General features: G+C 40.8%; 1 protein-coding gene and 1 non-coding gene across 2 annotated transcripts; both read right to left on the minus strand.

Moving 5' to 3' along the window:
- Positions 1 to 260: 260 nt before the first annotated feature.
- On the minus strand, positions 261 to 334 carry TRNAT-AGU (transfer RNA threonine (anticodon AGU)). Its single transcript has one exon. It is a non-coding gene; the product is annotated as a tRNA-Thr (tRNA).
- Positions 335 to 2,949: 2,615 nt separating this feature from the next.
- On the minus strand, positions 2,950 to 19,448 carry WDR88 (WD repeat domain 88). The gene is made up of 11 exons (XM_063313102.1): positions 19,359 to 19,448; positions 17,865 to 17,975; positions 16,500 to 16,588; positions 15,491 to 15,554; positions 13,552 to 13,690; positions 12,989 to 13,118; positions 10,050 to 10,234; positions 7,714 to 7,796; positions 5,554 to 5,622; positions 4,716 to 4,808; positions 2,950 to 3,135 (listed from the first exon to the last, which is right to left on the minus strand). Exons 1-11 carry the CDS (start codon positions 19,446 to 19,448, stop codon positions 2,998 to 3,000), a joined length of 1,191 nt encoding a protein of 396 aa, XP_063169172.1. The 3' UTR covers positions 2,950 to 2,997.
- Between the last annotated feature and the right edge of the window lie 1,196 nt (positions 19,449 to 20,644).

Below are 20,644 nucleotides of genomic sequence, written 5' to 3' on the forward strand. Positions count from 1 at the left end.
TGCAGGGAGTTTGACCCCAGATATGAATGTTTTCAAGAAAGAGGCTCTCCAAGGACAGATGGATTCAAACTGGCAGCCCCTTGAAAACCTGCTGCAGAGGAGAAGAAACCGGGGAAATAAATCTCGAACGGGCTGTATTTGCACCAAGGCGAGCACTTTTCTGCAACTCCCCGGTGAACACCGACTTCCCCACCGTTGAAATGAATGAGGAGGAAGGCATAAATATATTCTCTAGCGCAAAACGGAAGACCCCGCTCCCGAGGCACCGCTGGGATTCGAACCCAGGATCTCCTGTTTACTAGACAGGCGCTTTAACCAACTAAGCCACGGCGCCGGCTGCTGAGCGCAGCGGAAGATCCGGCTTCATGTAACTTAGCGGAGGCGCCTGTTTGGCTTTGAAACGGCGTTGCTGGAGGGAAAGCAGGAAAGGGTGGAAGAGGAAAACACGGGGGAGGGAGGATTCCTTTCTCTGCAGGCGTGCCGGTAGCTGCGGTGTGCAAAGTGGCAGAGTGCAATTATAACAGTTAAAAGGTGTGATTAGAAGTAACCATGGGCAAACTGAGAGACCTCAGTCTGAGACATAGCTTGCTGGAGCCATCTGGATATTTTACTTTCAGTTAAAAAACACAACTGCATTCCCCTGCTTTCTTTCAGCATACGGGGCTAGGAGTGGAGGTCTCATTGTAGGTGCTCGTTAATAAAAACCAGCCTCCAGGAAGAGCAGCCTTACAAATGAGTCAAAGGATGATGGGCTGGAAGATGTTTAGGTTGCAGTTTTGTCCACCAAGTTTCTCCTACCTGGTGCTGTGTAGATACGACGGCCTTCACTGCCCACCACTGTCAACCATTAGATGGACTTCAACTCCCATCACGTCCTGCCCTGAGGGGCACCGGGTTGGGGATGGCTGTACTCACACTGGGAATTAGCACACTGCACTCAGTTGGGTTGTGAGCACCAACCCCTGATACCCTGTGTTGACTTTTGGGGTTGTGTGCCCTTCTCCTTTACCAGGGAGGATTAACCCCACGGTGCGGATGCCCATATTCCTCCTTAATAATACAAGAAGTTTTGGCCACCACTAAGATACCAGCCTCGTCAAGAACACAGACCAGCTGGCCACAGTCTTCTGCTTGGCTGAGGTCTATTGTATTTCTGTTCGAATTCCACTAATTATTTCTAAATGTGGAGTCCTTGGTGTTCTCCAAGCTTGGTGGTTTGCTTGCAGATGTTTCCTTACCTGACTAGGCAACATCATCAGTCCTACACTGAAGGCAAAGGTGAGGCCAGAAACAATGCAATTCCATTTTATAGAAGGACACTTGTGAGCATCTGTAGGGTTGGCCCAGAGTTTACCTTTGTTCTTAATTTGTACAGAATTCTCAACGTGTATGTTGCAAAAAAGCAGCCATTCTGAATGAAGAGAAGTGTTGCATCACAGAAAGCAGCAATCCTATCAGCAGGCAATGTGATAGTCCAAGATTTCATTTCGGGATGCAGGGACATATACTGTCTACTGCCTTATTTAATTGATTGATCTGAATTTTAGGCAAATAAGGGAACTAAGAAACAGATCCAGTATTGGATAATAACCTTCCATTTCAAATGTTGAGTTACTGATATAACATGGAGCACTATATCTATCAGATAAAATTCTGTTCAATAGATGGCTTTCATCTTCAAGAATAGACCTATTCTTCAGGGAATGAGAGAATAAGTTAAAATAATACTGCCTGTAGTGAAAAATATTGTTTAATTAACTCAGGGCCAACCTTTTCCCTAAATCCATGAATTATTCAGTTCAATAATAATTATAAGGAAAACGAACTACAGGAGCAGTACATCACAATTTAATAACATTATGAAAAGGAAAGCTCAGAATGACATATAATGTATTTAAAATGCTTTTATTAAAGAACCGTTAAATTTATTGAAGATTTCACAGAAGGAGGATAATGTGACGCACATTTTTTTTCTAAAATAACATTTTATTACAATCCTGTATAATTTATCTGGGGGAAAACATACAGCAGGATTAGAAGCAATTTCATTTACACAACATAGCACTTTAACCTCTTACATTAGTTCAAGATTTATCCCATTATTTAGCTCTCTTTCAAAGCTATTACAGCCCAGGCTGACTATAGACCTATTTTTTCCCTGCCATACATTTATACTGAAATAAAATTGTAAATGCAAACATATTCTAAGGGAAAAAATCCTAGGTCTAAAAGTATTCAAATTCTATAAAGCAATTTAGTATTTTGAATGAGATCAAACCCCTGCTGGTGTGCAAATATGCTATAACTCATAAGGGTTTTTTCCCCCTAACTATACATGCTTTTCTTATCATCTATATTTATGATGTCTGAAAAGTCCCAACCAATAATTCACAAGAACCAGCAGTAATCAGTTGATAGTGAGAGACTTGTCTTCCACAAGACTTAAATCTGTGAACTGAAGTGAAAGCAATATAGCAATATGGAAAGATTTCTCCACTGAGTCAGAAAGATGATTTAAACCTCACGGTTCTCTTTCTACAGATGCATATACAAATAATAGCAATATGTAACTTGTTCCATCTCTGGCTCAGGTCTCATTTTCCATCTCTTCCTACGTTACGATTTACTGTTCATGTTTGACCCTGCATGTGGATACAGATCACGTTTCTTCTCTAATCACAAGGAGGAATTTCCAGTGATGCATAACTGATGGCCACATGGATTAGAAGGTCAGCCAACACATTTGGGAATATCTGCCAATTAGCAGGGCGTGCTGAACCCTTTCAGTGATTCTGCCTATGCTCTTTTTTCTTTTTTCTTTTAATTGTGACCGTAGGACTGGGCAGAAGGTAAGAGTGGGAAGCTCAGAATCTGCGTGGAGATTTTTTTGCTTAAGGTTACAAATGTAGGCTACATATCCACACAACAGCACAGGCAAACTTTAAAAAAAATTGCAACTTTTACAAATGTTTTAGAATCCGCTCACCACTGAATCCTTTAGAAATCTGGAGGCAAAGGAGGTGGCAGTGGTAAAACAGCTTTGTTGGGAGTCGCCAGTCGACAGAATACACACTGGGTTTCTATTCTGTCTTCATCGTTCCGGAAGATCAGAAAAGATTTCTGACATGCTTCACACTGGATTTTGTTGATAAAAGAGGATATATCAGTGATTCAAATGTAATGGGCATGAAAACAAATAGGAATCTATTTCTGGAACTGACTACTCTTCCATGCCAAAAATCAGCCAACATCTGGCTATCCACGTGCAATTAAATGGCAACATTCACCATTCCTCAATACTGTTTCTCAAGTAGAGCTGATGGAATGTCGAATCCAGCAATATCTGAAAGGCCGCCTGTGGCTTATCTCTGCTCTCTGTAAGTATCCCACTAAATCACAGACTCGGGTGAAATGAATTCATGTCATGCTGAAATATGTGATAGGAGTTCACCACATATTAGGTGAACTCATGTCACCACCTCCCTCCATTTCTTTCTGCTCATCCCACTAGATCAAACAAGGTGGGCATGTCCTGGGTCTCATCTATTAAGGAGTCCAGAGGGAAGGGCCCAGGAAGTGTGCTTTTTCTGTCCTAGCACCTGCCCTCTGGAGCACCATACCCCTAACTGTGCTAGCATTTTGTAAGTTCTTGAAGACCTGGATGTTCCCTTGGGCAAGGGAGTCTGGTGATGTAATGGTATGTGATAAAGACCTTGAGAAATGGGGTGAAGAGATGCTGTCTAGGGAACGGTCAGATAAGAGAGGGCAGAGCCTGCAGCTGCATAATGGGTGGAGAAAGCGGCCCAGAAAGGACCCTCCCCAGTTTCTCAGGTTCTAAAGGAGACAGCAGGAGATTTGTACTTTCAGACTTGCAAGATTCTGTTAATGTACCCTTAGAATTAAGTAGAATTAGTTCAACTGGTCGTGTTTCCTATCTGGTCTACCTGGGAAGGCAACAGGTGGTTAGGTAAGGCCATTGTTGTAAGTTGAGTTTGTCCTCAGCTGCCATTATTTCATTATTATTTGTTGTTATTCAGCTTTAATCCTTTAATCCTGTATGCACTGCCCAGAGTCACCATTATGAGATGGGCAGCTACATAAAACGATATAATAAATAAATCAGAAAATCAAATTCATCATTTATTTATTTATTTATTCATTCATTCATTCAATTTATATGGCCACCCATCTCAAACACATGACTCTAGGCAGTTAACAAGGAATAAAAACAGGGTAAAAGAACATCATAATGAAAACAATAAATAACAAATATAGCAGCTGAGATAAAACCAACCAATGCAGCATTGTGAAAGTCTCAATGATGACGTTGGCAACTAAGTTTGAACTTAATATTCATAAGGATTGCACTCTACACTCAGAAGTAAATCCCACTATGGCAGCCTGGTTGATTCCTAAATAAGTGGGCACAGGAATGCAGCCATACAACCTATTGCATTTATTTAAAATATGTATATCCTCCATTTCAACTGAATAATCTTGAAGGAAGGGTGCATTAGATTATAATAACACGTGTTTGCCCATTTGTACATCTCACAACCATCCAGCATTCAGAATAATCCCCTCTGAGCTCTCAGATCCTGAGATCTAGGTTGGCCAAAAGGAAAGAGGAGCCCATTCAGATAAACCAGAGATCAAATTGCTCAGGGCAATATTAAGAAAATCTGTCACTGCTATTAAATGAATTATATTCTGACCTTGGCTATCTTGGAGCCTCTGGTTTTCACAGCTTTAATCACCATGGGGATTTCATTGGCATTTTTAATATCCCATACTCTCAAAGTACGGTCCTAAAACATTAGGAGAATTCTGTATCAATTAATGGAATTGCATTCCTATCAGTCAGGGTTAGAATGCTTTTATCTATAAATTGACTACAAAACCCCACATTGTTCTGTTGTTTCTTTGGTTGCAAAGATTCTTTAGTAACCTAAAAAATTAACTGTCTAAGTCATGCCAAACTTTTTGTATTATCTCAAGATACATTTGTCCTTCCAATGATTAGGCAATGCTATCTAATTTGGCTTTAATTGATATGTATTTTATCCACTGTGGTTTCTAAAATTATACTGAGATTTGTTAATGTAGAAACTGTCTAGTTTCTCAGTACTTCCACCTTCCATATATCAAGGAACCTATGCAGTTTGCTTCATAATGGAGATGCTTTTGAGTTGATATGTTCAAAATTGAAGAATTGTCCATTGTTTGCTTATCCCTTCATCTCAGCAGCCTTTAAGGTGGTCCTGGATGTCACCTGAAACAATCTGAACACCCAATAAAGTAAAATTTGAAGAACTGCCTCCTGTTTTCACAATCTATCTGTGGCTGCTTCTATATGGAGACTGGTGTTCATAAGCTATTTTTCTTTCCCGCCCCCCATTTTTTGGTTTTGTGGATCTTCTCGCTTGATAAAGAATTTTGAGATTCTTCTAGCTCAAATACCATTTTGCAGCCCTGATTCATCATTGTAAAGATAATGCCCTATAGCGAGAGTTGAAACATTTAAGTACATGCTCTGACAACTTTTGATAATACCTTTGAAGAAGAAACAACAAGCTTCTTGTCATTGCTAATGGCCACATCTGTCACCCAATCAACATGACCCTGCAGAAACATAATTTATCAGCTGTAAGACATAAAGTAAATTCTTAGGTATATTTTGAGCTACAATCCTAAACCTACCAAGAACAGAGTAACATCCAATTTGACTTGGAGGAGCATGCTGAGAATTACATACTGGTAGGTTTCATTTCTGTTTCATTCCAATACTCTTAACAGCCTTTTCAATTGTGAAAGCGTATGCAAATTCGTTAAATAACAACTGCTTCTAAAATAACTAACACTGATAGAGTTTATATTCAAAACCATTGAGCTGGTGGGGTAGAAGGAAGGCAGACGAGTTGCCAAGAAAAAAATTCCCAAGGATCATTCAATTGATTTTGCTGCACACTGCAGAGAGTGGGACTAGATGGTGCTTGCTGTGGTTGTTTTGTGCCTTCAAGTCAGTGTTGACTCCTGGGTGACTGCCTGGACAAGTCCCTGCAGTTTTCTTGGCAAGGTTTTTCAGAAGTGGCTTGCCATTGCCTCCTTCCTAGGGCTGAGAGAGAGTGACTGGCCCAAGGTCACCCATCTGGCTTTGTGCCTAAAGCAGGATTAGAACTCACAGTCTCCTGGCTTCTAGCCTGATGCCTTTAACTGGCTCTTGATGATCCTTCTGGTCTCCTCCAGTTCCAAAATTCTGATTCTATAATATGTTCTATAATGTTCTATTAGAGTTTCTGCTATAATCTAAAGTAAATATCTTGTCTCCCTTTCCACGCCTTTATTTCAAATTTTTTTTTCATTTATTTCTACAATCCAAGTTTTCCACAGGACTTTATATATTATGGTTTTCATGACAAAAAGAAAGAAAGAAAGAAAGAAAGAAAGAAAGAAAGAAAGAAAGGTGGGTAGGAAATCCTACAGTGTTTCATAGTTTTCAGTAAAGAGTCTTACTGGCAATACATAGATTATTTTGTCATCTATTACATCTCTCTAACATCTGTCTATCTATAGTGCCAATGCACAATGTAGGTAGGGCCTCCTTTTATTAAACTCTCATCTAGCACAAATAAAATAAATATAATCACTTGGGAATCTCAGTTATTCCACTCTAGTTTATACAAACATCCTGGTAACTAATGACACAAATTTCTTTAACAGGTTCCAATCCCAAGCGTGTGATGGGCTATAGCTGAAATAATTACAATGGTTGATCATGAATCACCCAAAGAATGATGTTTTAGTTGCCTGGCAACCACAATTCACTTGCTGTTTTGCTTTCACAAATAACTGAGCAGGGGCTGGGTGTTGGGAATGTGGGCAAAGGTGGGATGCCCAGAAGCTTCTGAAGCACGCTTCCAGAGGACTTGTGAGTGCTGAGCAATGGGGTGATGGTGAAGGAAATGTTTCAAGCTATATTGTCATCAGGACATTAAAATGAGTTATATTAAAGAGCTACCCAACATATTTTTTTACTATGTGAAAAACACATCCTGCAGTTTTACTGAATTCTTCTGGAAATAGCATGTTGAACAAGTTTTATCTCTGTAGCTGCACAAGCCATCTTCAGCTCCTTCATGGGGGGAAAAGGAGAAACCAGAAAGACACAACTCTTTCATTCCCACAAGCACTGGGTGCATGAGTGTAACAATTCTCCACTCTTTTTCCTGGGACAAAAGTTCTTTTCTCTGTTTAGATCAGCCTTTCTCAACCTTTTGACCCTGAAGAAACCCTTGACATATTTTCCAGGCCTTGGGGAACCCCTGCACATTCAGGCTCAAATGGAGGCCAGAAGTTACAAAGTCATTATATTCGTTTCATGGGTAGGCCTGTATATATGCATGAACAGTGTTCTTAAACTAAAAATGAAGAATGAAACTTACCTCTTTCATGTGAAGTTGCCCAACTTTGAAATAATGTTTTAAATAAATCGTGATCTCCCAGGGAACCCCTAGTGATCTCTCGTGGAACTCCAGGGTTCCATGGAACCCTGGTTGAGAAACTCTAGTTTAGATAATTGGCGAGTTTCCTTCAACCATGTGGAGCAGACTATGGCGTAGGGTCAATTGCCCACCCTTCTATTATTATTTATTTGAGCACAGATCTACTTGCAATTTGACTCCCCATTTGCCAAAATAAGGGCTGTTTCAGTACCTTTAAGGTTATCTTTTTATAAGCTTCTTCTGCATCCCAGACAATGATGGATTTGTCATAACCTCCAGATACCACATGTGAGGCTGAAAAATAACATAATAATATTACATGGGATGACTTTCTCTTTTGTTATGAAAGAGTCAAAGCTCTACAAAAACTTTGAAATATAACTCAGATGATGCATTAAGGATATTAGTCATATTTCAACCTATTTTCTGAAGCCCCACAGGGGAATGAATGCTTTTAAAGCAAGCAGAAATTCTGAGTTTGTCTAAACATTCAGAAAAAAACAGCTCTGTTGATCCTGAACACTACAAACATTAAATATTGTGGGACCGGCACATGAACAAGCTTCCATATGATAAATTGTAGTAATAATAATAAACTAAGCGCAGAACAGAAATAAAGGAATATCAATTGAATTGGAATATACAGAAATGTCAAGCAGACACATTAAAACTTTGGTAGCTCTAAATGGTGAAATATCAAACAGGCCATCATTTTACAATAAGAAAAGATAAATTAGATCCTATGAAATCTACTAACAATATATAACTAATTAAATCAAGTAAAATTAAAGAACATGCCACAAAGTGGCAGAGAGGTCTCTCACCCAGGCCAAGCCAGATGCCACAAGCCCCATATCAGGACAGCACCCCTGTTCCTCAGAATCAAACCAAAAAGTTTTAAGCCCAGATTTAAAGACTAAAAAGTTGTGGGACAAGGTTCTAGAAAGTCTTAAGTTCCTTTCCTTAGAAAATATTATCCCTGAAAGTAAAAGCAAATACGTTAACCTCCAGGAGCACACAAACTGCAACGTTGTATTAGTTACTTAGTTTGTTTTTTGTGCCGTCAAGTCAGTTTTTGACTCCTAGTGACTGCCAGGATAAGTTATCCTGCAGTTTTCTTGGCAAGATTTTGGAAGTGGTTGGCCATTGCCTGCTTCCTAGGGCTGAGAGCGCGCGACTGGCCCAAGGTGACCCAGTTGGCTTTGTGCCTAAGGCAGGACTAGAACTCACGGTCTCCCGGTTTCTAGCCTGATGCCTTTAACCACTACACCAAACTGGCTCTCCTGTTGTATTAGTACTTTGCCTTCATTGTTTCATAGGATCAGAGCTTCAGTTACAACTGCAGACCTGCACAGTCCCAATTTGGTGACATGAATACCTTATGTACAATATGATACAGTCAAGGGCTAGCAGATGCCACCTGGCAAAGATAAAAAATGTCTAACTGAAATGGGGGAACAACAGATTCAGATTTTGGTGAAACAATGATTCATCCACTACCATCTAGTGATATAAATGAATGTCTTTAGGACACAAGGAATCTGATTGATTGATTGATTGATTGATTGACTGACTGACTGACTGACTGACTGATTGATGTATTGATTTATGTGCCATTGAATCAGTGTTGACTCCTAATAACCACTTAGATATATTTTCTTCAGGATGATCTATCCCCAGCCTGGTCCTTCAGGTCTTCTGACTTATCTCCACTGTAATCAAGTCTATCCACTTTGCTCCTGGTTGTCCTCTTCTTCTCTTTCCTTCCACCTTTCTCAGCATTATGGACTTCTCTGAAGTGCTAGGTCTTCACATAATGTGTGCAAAGTATGATAATTTGAGCATGGGACTTTTTGAGAAATCTGGATTGATTTGTTTGATGATCCATTGGTTCGTTTTCTTGACTATCTGTGGTCTTCTGAAGAATCTTCTCCAAAGAAGGACTCAATATGATTTTAGATTAATCCTGGAATTCCATTATTTATGGTCGTTGCCCATGTAAAAATGCAGATAGATGATAGATGATAGATGATCATAGTAGCTCTTATTCAGATTATTATATGGTTTGGCCACTTTGGTAATGATGTTAGGAATATGCATGGATGTAGTCACTGGCAGTGGAGGTCAATTCAAAAGTATCTTTACAAGTCAGCAGAAAAAGTATTGAACGCAATGGGGAAAAAACAGATTTCCTAATAAAAATCCCTCAGTGGAGATAGTTTATTCCACTGTATTTCCACAAAGGGCTTGACAGGGAGACTAAGTTGAGTGACCAAGCAGAGGTTTGAAAACAAATTTTCCCATTCCACACTTTTTGGATGGGCAATATTTTGTTCTCAGGGCCAGAAGGAAACAGTACATCATAATAACTGTATCAATTATAAAGTGTTTTATGAGGCTAATTAAAGGCAATGCAAGTTCAATTTAGTTCAAATTACATAAGCAATAATTTAATTGCTCTGAAAGAGGTGTTTAAATGTGAGTCTAGGAGACACCTGAAACAAGCTTTTCTTTCTGTGCTAAGAATATTCATTCTGCATAACTCACCATCTTTACTAACATCACAGCAGCTAACAATACCTATATGACCTTGTCCCAAAGTCATAGGCCCATGAGACCGGAATTCCCCGGTACGGACATCCCACAACTTGACATTTTCGTCCCACCCTGCTGTGCACAGGTAATGACCATCCAAGGAGAAGCAGCAATCTGCAATGGCATTGTTGTGTGCCCTGAAAGAAACATGAAACTCACTAGGAGATACTTTCACATTTACAGGCTGAGATTTGGTTATCTAACGAACAAGAGGGCTATTGGTGTGTAACTGCAGAGGATATTAACTGACCAATTAATGATCTTCTGAGTTCTTCTATTTGTACAATGGCCATGTTTAGACTAAACTGGACAATAGACAGGTCCAGTTTCCAATTTTATTTCCCGAATAGGAAGCCAGTCACTTGGCGAGTGGGTCATCATCATCATCATCATCATCATCATCATCATCATCACACACAGTGCCTTTGAGTCAGTCTTGACTCCTGGTAGCTGCCTGGACTAGTCCATGCAATTTTCTTGGCAAGATTTTGGAAGTGGCCTCCTTCCTAGGGTTGCCTCCTTCCTAGGGCTGAGAGAGAGTGACTGGCCCAAGATCACCCAGCTGGCTTTGTGCCTAAGGTGGGACTAGAACTCACAGTCTCCCAGTTTCTAGTCCAGCACCTTCCCCACTAGACCACACTGACCTTTGGGCTGAGAGAGAGGGATTGGTCCAAGGTCCCCCAGCTAGGTTTATGCCTAAGGTGGGACTAGAATTTATGGTCTCCCAGTTTCTAGCCTGGTGCCTTCACCACTATACCAAACTATCATCGTCATCATCATCATCATCATCATCATCATCATCATGGAATTGGTTTATCATCTGGTTTATAGATCTGGATTGAGACTACTGCATCAGGGAAGATGGAAATTCTTTTTTAAGCTCTAACAAAAATAACCTTAAAGAAGTGAACAGCACCAATACAGCACCAAGCCTTTATAACCTGCTGCCTCTAATGTTGTTTAGATATTTCTAAACAAAAGGGCTTACAATTAAGAAAATATATATGTATATTCCATCTATTCAGGCACTGAATATTCTGCTTTACCTAATATTCCATGAAGGAGGATTGCTGTGGAAAATCACCCAGGTAGCACAACTGGACGTATCTCAGTCCAGACATGGTACATGTGAAAGAGGAAGTAAGGTATCACCTGGACCCACTGGCCAAGAATATTTACAATGCATACAGATACCCTAAATATCTATAAACAAAGTGTTTTGTAGGGTTCATAGCTCTAAAAACAGTCTGCCAAGTATCTTCCTAGTAACTGAGTAAGGTTTCTTCAGCTATTGACACTGAAGAGCTGTATCTCAGCTGAAGATAAGCATTTATTTTCAACTTGTAATCAGCAAGCATAAAAGAGAATAAAGACTGAAACAAAATCCATTGTTGGAAACAGCTGTGCTCTGTAGAAAATCTCAGACTGCTAAATTTGGCAAGGCTAGGATAAGGAAAAGACAACGAACTGCCCAGCAGAAAGGAAAACCTGCTCCATCAGAGTGATGTTTCCACAGAAAACAAAAGTATTCATGGAGTGATTTGAATTCATAATGGAATTATTTAAAATCCCAGTTTGAATTCTCAGCTAATGTTCCCCTGATTCTAAGAGAAGCTTCAGCAGTGCACATGTTTTATCTCTAAGGCTCTGAAGATTCAAAACTGACGTCTCCAAGCCTCACAGCTTCTTTTGCCAGGTTTTACACTGATAATTTAAAAATGTTGATATAAGTGGTCTTTACTACTGATGGATTGATTGACTAGGTTTGCATGCTGCACCAATCACTAATTGATTCTGAATGGTTTAATGGTTATATATTTATTCTGTACAGGTAGTCCTCGACTTACAACCACGTTTGGGACTGGAACATCTGTCACTAAGTGAGGCTGTCATTAAGTGAGTCTCATCGGATTTTATGACCTTTTTGCTGCAGTCATTAAGCAAATCACCAAGGTCGTTAAGTGAATCATGTGGTTGTTAAGCGAATCCAGTTTCCCCCATCAATTTTGCTTGTTGGAAGCTGGCTGGAAAGGTCACAAATAGTGATCAAGTGACCCCAGGAAGCTGCAACCATTGTTAAGTACATGCTGGTTGCCAAGTGCCTGAATTTTGATCACAGGACTGCAGGGATACTGCAACTGTTGTAAGTGCGAGGACAAGTCATAAGTCACTTTTTCCAGTGCTGTCGTAACATTGAACGGTCACTAAATGAATGGTTGTAAGTCGAGGACTGTAAGCTACCTACAGCCATTTGGGAATGTGTTGTATACAAATGAGCAAAACACATTTTTTTAAAAAAACATACTTGTGTAAACTACTTCAATGTTAAAAAGTCTCTCACTGAAATTAATAGGACCCAACTATGAAATAAGTTTGTAGTTAGCTTTGGCAAAATAAAAACTAAATAAACAACATAGTGTCACTATGTAATGATGTAGGACCAGGTTGGTAGTATTTCTATCTCTACCTTCCATCTTACATCAATTGGAAGTCAGCTTATTGACAGCCATGTAATTATCATCACCTTTTGAGAGCTTGCGGGGTGTAGTGGTGAAGGTGTTAGTTTAGGACTGGGGAGGTCCAGGCTGAAGTCTACTGTCAACCAGAGAAGCTCCCTGAGTGATGTTGGGCCAGTCCCGCTAACTCAGGGTTTCTCAACCTCAGCAACCTGAAGCTGTGTGGACTTCAACTCCCAGAATTACCCAGCCAGCAGAAACACTGCTCTAACTCAACCCAGTATACATTGCAGGGTGGTAATTGTGGGGAAGAACTGGAGAAGGAAGCATTAAGTAGCCATCTTGAGCTCTTGAAAGAGAGGCAGAAGAGAGATCAAGCAAATCAAACAAATCAAACAAATCAATAATAAAATCATAGCTACATTGGTTTCTTACTGTTCAATGGTGACTGTGGTAGACCTTGCTATGATATCCCAGAATTTTATAGACATATCAGATGACACCGTAGCTATGCGCTGGTTGAGAGGATCAAACCGGCAGCTTTGAACCGTGCTTCTGTGATAGTCTGAAAGAAAGATCTTGCAAGTATCAAGTGGTCCCTGCTTTGGCCTCCCATCATACAGATACTCCAGTTATCAATGTCTGAGCCATTATGTCCTTCCCCAACCTTCATCTAGTGGTGTCCACGGGGTTGAGGGTCAAACTCTGCAAGATGACAGAGTTGGACGTAAGCCCCTGCCCCTTCTGAGTATGCCATCTTGCCAGTTTTGACCCCACTCCACCCCCAACCTGGGATGCTGCTGGGGGGGCAAGTGGGGCATGTGCCCCGGGTGCTGCGCTGGGGGGGCACCAAAATGAGCATGGGGGGGCGCCAAAATGGGCATGGAACCCATGTTTGCCCTGGGTGACACAGACCCTAGTTTGCAGCCCTGGCTGCTGGCTTCATCTCTCACCAGAGATGGAGAAAAGGACCTCAACCAAAGTGCTAAAAACGCTACCTCTGATGAATGCCACCTGCTCACCGCCTTCAGCACTGCAGATGAATAAAGCATTCTCCAAATCTGAGCCAGAGACAACATATCTACCATCATGAGAAATATGGCATGTGGTTACAAGGCCATCCTGATCCAGAGACCACTACAGAAAGGGGAGAAAAAGCCCCTGAAATTATATATTATAACAAATGATATCTAAGACTCGTTGTTTTAAAATACTGATCCAGATGCCACTATTTTTTTTAATTAGTTGATAATGAGGATTTTCCCAGTAGGATTTAACGAACTATATGAATAGCAAGTAATGTGTTTCATTGGTTTCAGTGCGATTAACCTAATTAGCTTTAGCAGCATGAGACGTATAATGTTCAAGAAAATTAATTACTTGTCATCAGATTATGATTAATTCCATTTCGGGTCAAACAAAGTGAAAGACCAGAGAAGTATTAAGCAACCTCCCATTTTTCTCCCCCCTTGTGTTGCAATAAAAAGAGGCTGCAAAGTGGATTAACCCACTGGCAGTATTTAAGTGTTCCCCTTGGTGTACTGTATGTCTCATCCAAAATGTCCCCCATTTTTCTGCTCCTCAAGAGAGTCTGAGAGGGGGAAGAGATCAGAACTTAAGGCAGCGGCCGATACTGCTTGATCAAAGAGCAGATCTTCAATCACGCAATACTGGCTGCCATTTTGATTTTTTTTAGCTCCAGGGGACAGCCCTGCACTTGCATGGTACGCAGTTATGGTACAAATATCCCCCCAATCAATATCATTTGCTGCTTTTTACAGGTAGTCCTCACTTAACAACCATTCATTTAATGATGGTTCGGACTTACGACAGTGCTGGAAAAACTGACTTACAACTGGTCCTCACACTTACATTGCAGCGTCCCCTCGCTCACATGATCACAATCTGGACACTTGGCAACCGGTTCACATTTATGACCTTCACAGCATCCTGTGGTCACATGATCGTCCTTCCCGGCCAGCTTCTGGCAAGCAAAATCAATGGGGATCCGCGTGATTTGCTTAACAACCACGTGGTTCGCTTAATGCCTGTGGTGATTCGCTTAATGGCTGCCACAGAAAAGTTGTAAAATCAGATCAGATTTGCTTAATGACCACTTCGCTTAGCAACAGAATTCCCATCCCAGTTGCGGTCATTAAGCAAGGACTACCTGTATTGCTTTTTTCCTGTTACTTGCATGATTAAAATCTGATTGAAGATTGTCCATAAAATTCATTTTCATGGCAGAGGTTCTCTGTGTAGCCTTTTTGGACCTATTCTGACCCCAAGTGAAGACTTGCTTTCATTTAACAGATCTTCTAATGTTCTCTGCTATTTATTCCCCCACCCCTTTGCCTTTCTGACAGCTTTTCAGTAAACGACATGGTTTAAATTAGTTAAAATTATATTTCTGAATTTATTTTCAGTATGTTAAGCCACCCTTGGAATTTCTTTGAAAGGCAGTGTAGAAAAGCACAATGAAAACAATCTGATAAGAAACCCTTTAAAAAGAAAAGTCACTTCATGAAAAATGGATTGGGAAAACGCGCTGAGGTGGAAAATGTGTTTGCTGCTCATTCGTTTCCCTGAGATGCTCTTCAGACTGTCTTGCAGATGTGAGCTCAGATACAGCTAAAAGAGTTGCAATATTTTATATATATCTTGCCATTAAGATAAGAACCCAGTCACTGCTGATGTAACCACACTGACCGCGTTAGGCTGATTTCATTCATTTTAGGAACGATACCCCGGCTGTGGACTTTATTGTATTTGTTGATGGGTCAATGGCCAAGATAAACATTCTCATCAAACCACTTTCTCCCTCTACCAGAAATGTAGATGCACATTTGTTTGGATAAACAAATGGGGAAACAGAAATCTAGTTTTAAGTTCTTAAGCTGGCTTTTGAAAACAACATGAAACAAAATTGATACATACAAGCATTTTTCCTGTTTCCGTATCCCAGGCCTTTAGAGTTTTATCGTATGATGCTGTTATCAACCTAAATAGTAAACAGATTTACAGGCTGAAACAAAGAATAATTTGTACCTGCCTTTCCTTTTAATAAATTAACCTTGTTAGGTTTATCATATCAACGTACAGTTTGCTTACTCTGGTTCAGTTTGCTGCAATATTCAATTGCTTTTGCTCCCAAGTGTTGACTATTTGGGCGAGAGATGCTCATGTGCCTCTCTTTGAATTACACATCTTATTTTTCAACTCCACTTGTTATACTAAAATTAAATGATCCCTAGCACTGTGATCGCATTATTCCAGGATTATGAAAACTCAGTGCAGTAACAGCTATTGCAGCGCGTTTGGAAATTGTTTACAGTTGATGGCAATAAAGAAACAAAACAAGCCAAAACAACATCACCAAGTCAAGCATTGAAGTTTTGACAACTTACAAAGATCATTTTATTTTGATGGACTTTTGCTTTCTTCACATGTGCTAGATTATATGGCTGACGTCATTTCTACTCGTACTTATCTGAGCATAATGTCTATGCAATTTGACCTGCTGTCATTTTTTTTTAAAGTCAGAGCTTTAGAAAAGAGGATTTGTAGAAATTAGTCACGTGGCTTTCAGGCTTTTTACAAAAATCTTACAACAGCCTAACTAGCACTTGGAACAAGCAGCCTGGCAAATAAACACATGACAAAACAAGGCTGATTAAGCTCCCCAAGAATCGTGATCCAGATAATTCCTCTACTATCTTTTCTGAGCCAGACTGAGAAACATTGACATCTTGGCAGCATTTCCCTTTACAAGAAGCTTTGAGCTGTGCAAAAAGTGTCCATCAAATTAAAATGGAATTTCCTGGTTGGAAATTTCCTGGTTTATTCCAATTGTCCTGACTGAGATGATGTAATAAGATACAATTCAGGGTGAATATATAATGGTTTTTATTTAAATTTGATATGTAAGATACAACAGAATAATCACCTTCGGTTATCAGGACTCAGGCAACATTCAGAAATAAATCCGGTGTGCTTATCCTTAAAGGTGTGGATGCAAATGCAACTGGCAATATCCTTTGAGAAAGACAAGGTTGATTACCAAAATGAATACTGAGAGTGAAAAAAGAGTACCATTTTATGCTAATTAATAGCACATAGAGTATATCAATTTTTTTAGCTTGATCATAAGCTGGAAGTATTAAGAATACCATACTTTGTTCTGTTATAGTTTTTGATATATTTGATTGGTGTGTCCTGTACTGAGGTTCTTCTGAGTTCAAATTTAATAATAAATTGTATTATAAAATAAATGCACTTCTCTTAAACTTATACAGAATTTTTTTTAAGATTGGAAATTTGATACACATATAACCTTAGGCCAGATTTAGCCTTATATGCCCAAGCATTTGGCAGCCTGATTAAAGCTTCAGGCCTTCTTGCTATTATTTCTCATCTCACCTTCAGTTTTTAGGATGCCTGGAAGTTTGTCACATCTAAGCCAAGAATTGTGATTTAAAACCAGTTCTAATCAATTTGTAAGTATGCCAATTGTAAACATAGTACTGTTTATCCATCTTATTCTAAAAAAAATCACCGTAACAATATGATTTATTTGTATATAAAAACATGCAAAGGATCATAGAAAATTAAATTAAATGTTAACTCAGTCTCCTAGGGTTAGGGTTAGCATTTATTTATGAAACAGCATTAAATCATGGTTTAGCATTTGTTTATTAGATTAATATCCCACTTTTTATAGAAGAGCTCAAGGGAGCATAAATAGTGTTCCCTCCTCCTATTTTTCCCCACAAAAGCCCTGTGAGGTAGGTTGGGCTGAGAGAAAATGATTGCTCGAAGTCACTCTTTGTGTGAGATTCTGTGGCTGAGGGTGAGGTTTGAACATGCGTCTCCTTGATCCTAGTCCAATATTGTAACCAGTATACTATACTACCACTTACCAGCTGAGTGACTTTGGGCCAGTCACTCTCAGTTCGACCCACTCAAAGGGTTTTTGTTGTGGGGAAAATAGGAGGCAGGAATATTAGATGTGTTTGCCACTTTGAGATGGATGATATAGATAGATTAGATAGACAGACAGACGGATGGATGGACAAAAATATAGTAATAATAACAACAACAATAATAAATGATTTTGCTTTATGTACTTTAATTAAGTTCTTTGATTATGTATACACAATTTTTCTGAATAATCTGGAGACATCATAAAACTCTGGTAGGGATTTTCAGTCATGAAAAATGTAGCCTTTGTTTTCGTACATTAAATTATGGTTTAGACTTGAGAGCATTGGGATTCTGTAGTTGTGCTGCTACCCACTTAAAACAAACTTACCCAAAGTTTCACTGTGGTATCGAAAGAGCCTGAAAGAACTCTGGTATCATCAAAACAGAAATGACAGGAGGTCACGGCATCAGTATGTCCTTTTAAAATTTTGAAATGAATCTATGAATAAACCAAGATAACTCATTTTTATCTTGTAATTGTTTCTGGAGGAAGCACTAGTCTACTAAAGGGAAAAAAAGACTAGAGTAAAGTAGAAGTACTTTCTGTTCTGAAAACTCCTTTTCTACACATGGATCAAAGCAGGTCAGATGACTTCTGGGCACATGTTAGACTGGAATTATGTTTCAAAGCTGGCCTCATATTTGATGTTAAGCCATGATGCACTATTGTTCACTTTTGGCTTACTACAATGTGTGACCCCGTCCTAAATCTCTGTATTGGGCCATTCTGCCTTATAGCAAAGCTACTAGTTGGGGAGAAAGGCTGCCCTATTGCATTTTGATCTGGCATTGGAACCATGATGCCTTTTACCCAATATTCATTATTAAAGAAGAGCTCCCGATGGCTAAAGCGTCCGTTAAGGAGACATACTGATGTTATTATTTCCCACTTATTGGTTTTTAACCAATGGGACCAAATTGGAAGTAGCTTGCCAGCCATCAACTGACCAACCTTGGAGCTTGTTTAAGTGGGCCTGGCCATTCTCCTGGTCTGTCTCCCACCCCTTTCAATTTGGCTGACTCCACCGCATTGTTGGAGGAAAACATGAGGTCAGGAGCACCATAGTTATGAAGAGACATGCCTCATCTTGTCTTAGCCCAAGAACTCCAAGAAGGCCACCACAGGGATGGACCCTAACATAAAAACAAGGCCCAACTCCACTTCAATGCAACTCATCCAGCCAACTCAAACCAAGGGTGGGGTGGGGTGAGGTGGGGTAGGGGGGAATAGGGAGCAAAATGATCCATAAAATTAATACCCCATAATCCAGTCCAAAGAACCAACCCAGTTATGTTTTATGCTTTTAATGGTTTTCCTGCTTTTAATATTTTGAATGCTTTTTGTTGTTCTGTTTTTTTATTATTTGTTCTACTGTTCTTTTTTTAATGTTGGCCACCCACAGTCACATAGGTGAGATGGGGGGAGGGGGAGTGCTATATCAAGAAAGGAAGGAAGGAAGCAAGGAAGGAAGGAAGGAAGGAAACAGAAGGAATAAACTTATAAAGAAAGAGAAGAGGAGAGGGGAGGGGAGGGGAGGCCAGTCTTAACCAAGAACTCTAATCTCCCAGCCTTCCCCAACCTGCCGTCCCCCCTAGATTCGAGGCACTACAGCCCCCATTCTCACCAGCCAGCCGAAAGCGTGGGGTTGGGGCGATATGGGAGTTGTAGTCCAACTCTCCGCCACGACTACAGGGCTCTAGATGGGGGAGGGGGTCTCCCTTTCGCGCCCTAAATGCAGACATCGCCCGCCCCGGAGGGAAGAAAGAAAGAAAGCCCCCTCCTCGTTTCCTGCTTGCGGCGCCGCCCGAGTTCCCCGCCCACCTTGGCCAACTTCTCCTGGTCCCCCTCCCAGGATTTCTCCTCGGGGGCCGCGGTGGCCAGGGGGTCGTGGCTGGGCGACGGCGGAGGCATCGCCAAGGCGAGAGACAAAGAGATCCCCGCCCGGTCCTCCGCTCCGCGCCGACTCTCAGAAGCCGCTGCCCGCCCGCTCGCCCGGCGGGTCTTAGCAACCGACCAACCCCCGCGGACTGGCACGCGGCCGTTCCGCTCACTTTAGGCGATCTCGGGGGGCCTCCGGGGGGCGCAGCAGGCGAAGAGCAGCCCGGGCTCTCCGTCCGACCTTGGGAGGCCGAGAGGGACGGGCCCAGCGCTGCCAGCTGCTCTCTTCAAAGGGAAGCCAGGGCGGACCCTTCTGGGGACTCGCCGCAGGCAGCGGGGTCCCTCGGTCGATTCCCTGCGTTGGGCCAGCGAGAGCCGCGGTGCGGCCACAGAGATAGGAAATCCAGCCAGCAATGGGAGTTGGGGGGAGTTATTAGAAAGAGCGACCCTCTTGGGCCAGGCAGGAGTGGAAGGGCGAAGGTCGCCTTTCATTCATTATGTGCCATCACCATAATGTGCCATCGCCATTGCCAGCTCTTAGTGACCACGTAGGTAGGTCTCCGCCAGGATGATCTGTCCCTAACCGGGTCCTTCAGCTCTTCCAACGGGGCAGACATCGCTACTGTAACTAAATGCATCCCCTTTCTGCTGGTCGCCCTCTTCTCCTTCCTTCCACACTCCTCTCAAGATGGGGAGGAGGAGGACACCGACGACAATAACGATTTATTGAATTTATATGCTGCCCCACTCCCAGCAACTCTGGGTGGTTTACAAATTGTTAGAAACGTTTAAAAACAAAGAGACAACATACAAAAAACTATTATTAAGATTATGATTATTAAATTTATATGCCACCTGATACCCAGTGACTCTGGGCAGTTTACAAATTGTTAAAAACATTTAAAAACAAAGACAACATGCCCCCAAAATTATTATTTATATATTATTATTATAATATATTATGATTATATTAATAAGTATTATTAGTATTATTTATATATGCCACCCAACTCCTAGTGATTCTGGGCAGTTTACAAATTGTTAGAAACATTTAAAAACAAAGAGACAACAGAAAAAACACAAAACAACGCAAAACAAAGATGGCAGAGAAAACAAAACCTGATGGGAACAAAGAAAAAGAAGAGAAGGGGCCTTAATCATCCTTGTCAAAGGCCTGGGCGAAGAGCCAGGTCTTCAGGGCCCTTCGGAATACCATCTGAAATCTGTGT

The sequence above is a fragment of the Candoia aspera genome, chromosome 11 (assembly GCF_035149785.1).
Source record: "Candoia aspera isolate rCanAsp1 chromosome 11, rCanAsp1.hap2, whole genome shotgun sequence".
Taxonomy (NCBI): Eukaryota; Metazoa; Chordata; class Lepidosauria; order Squamata; family Boidae; genus Candoia; species Candoia aspera.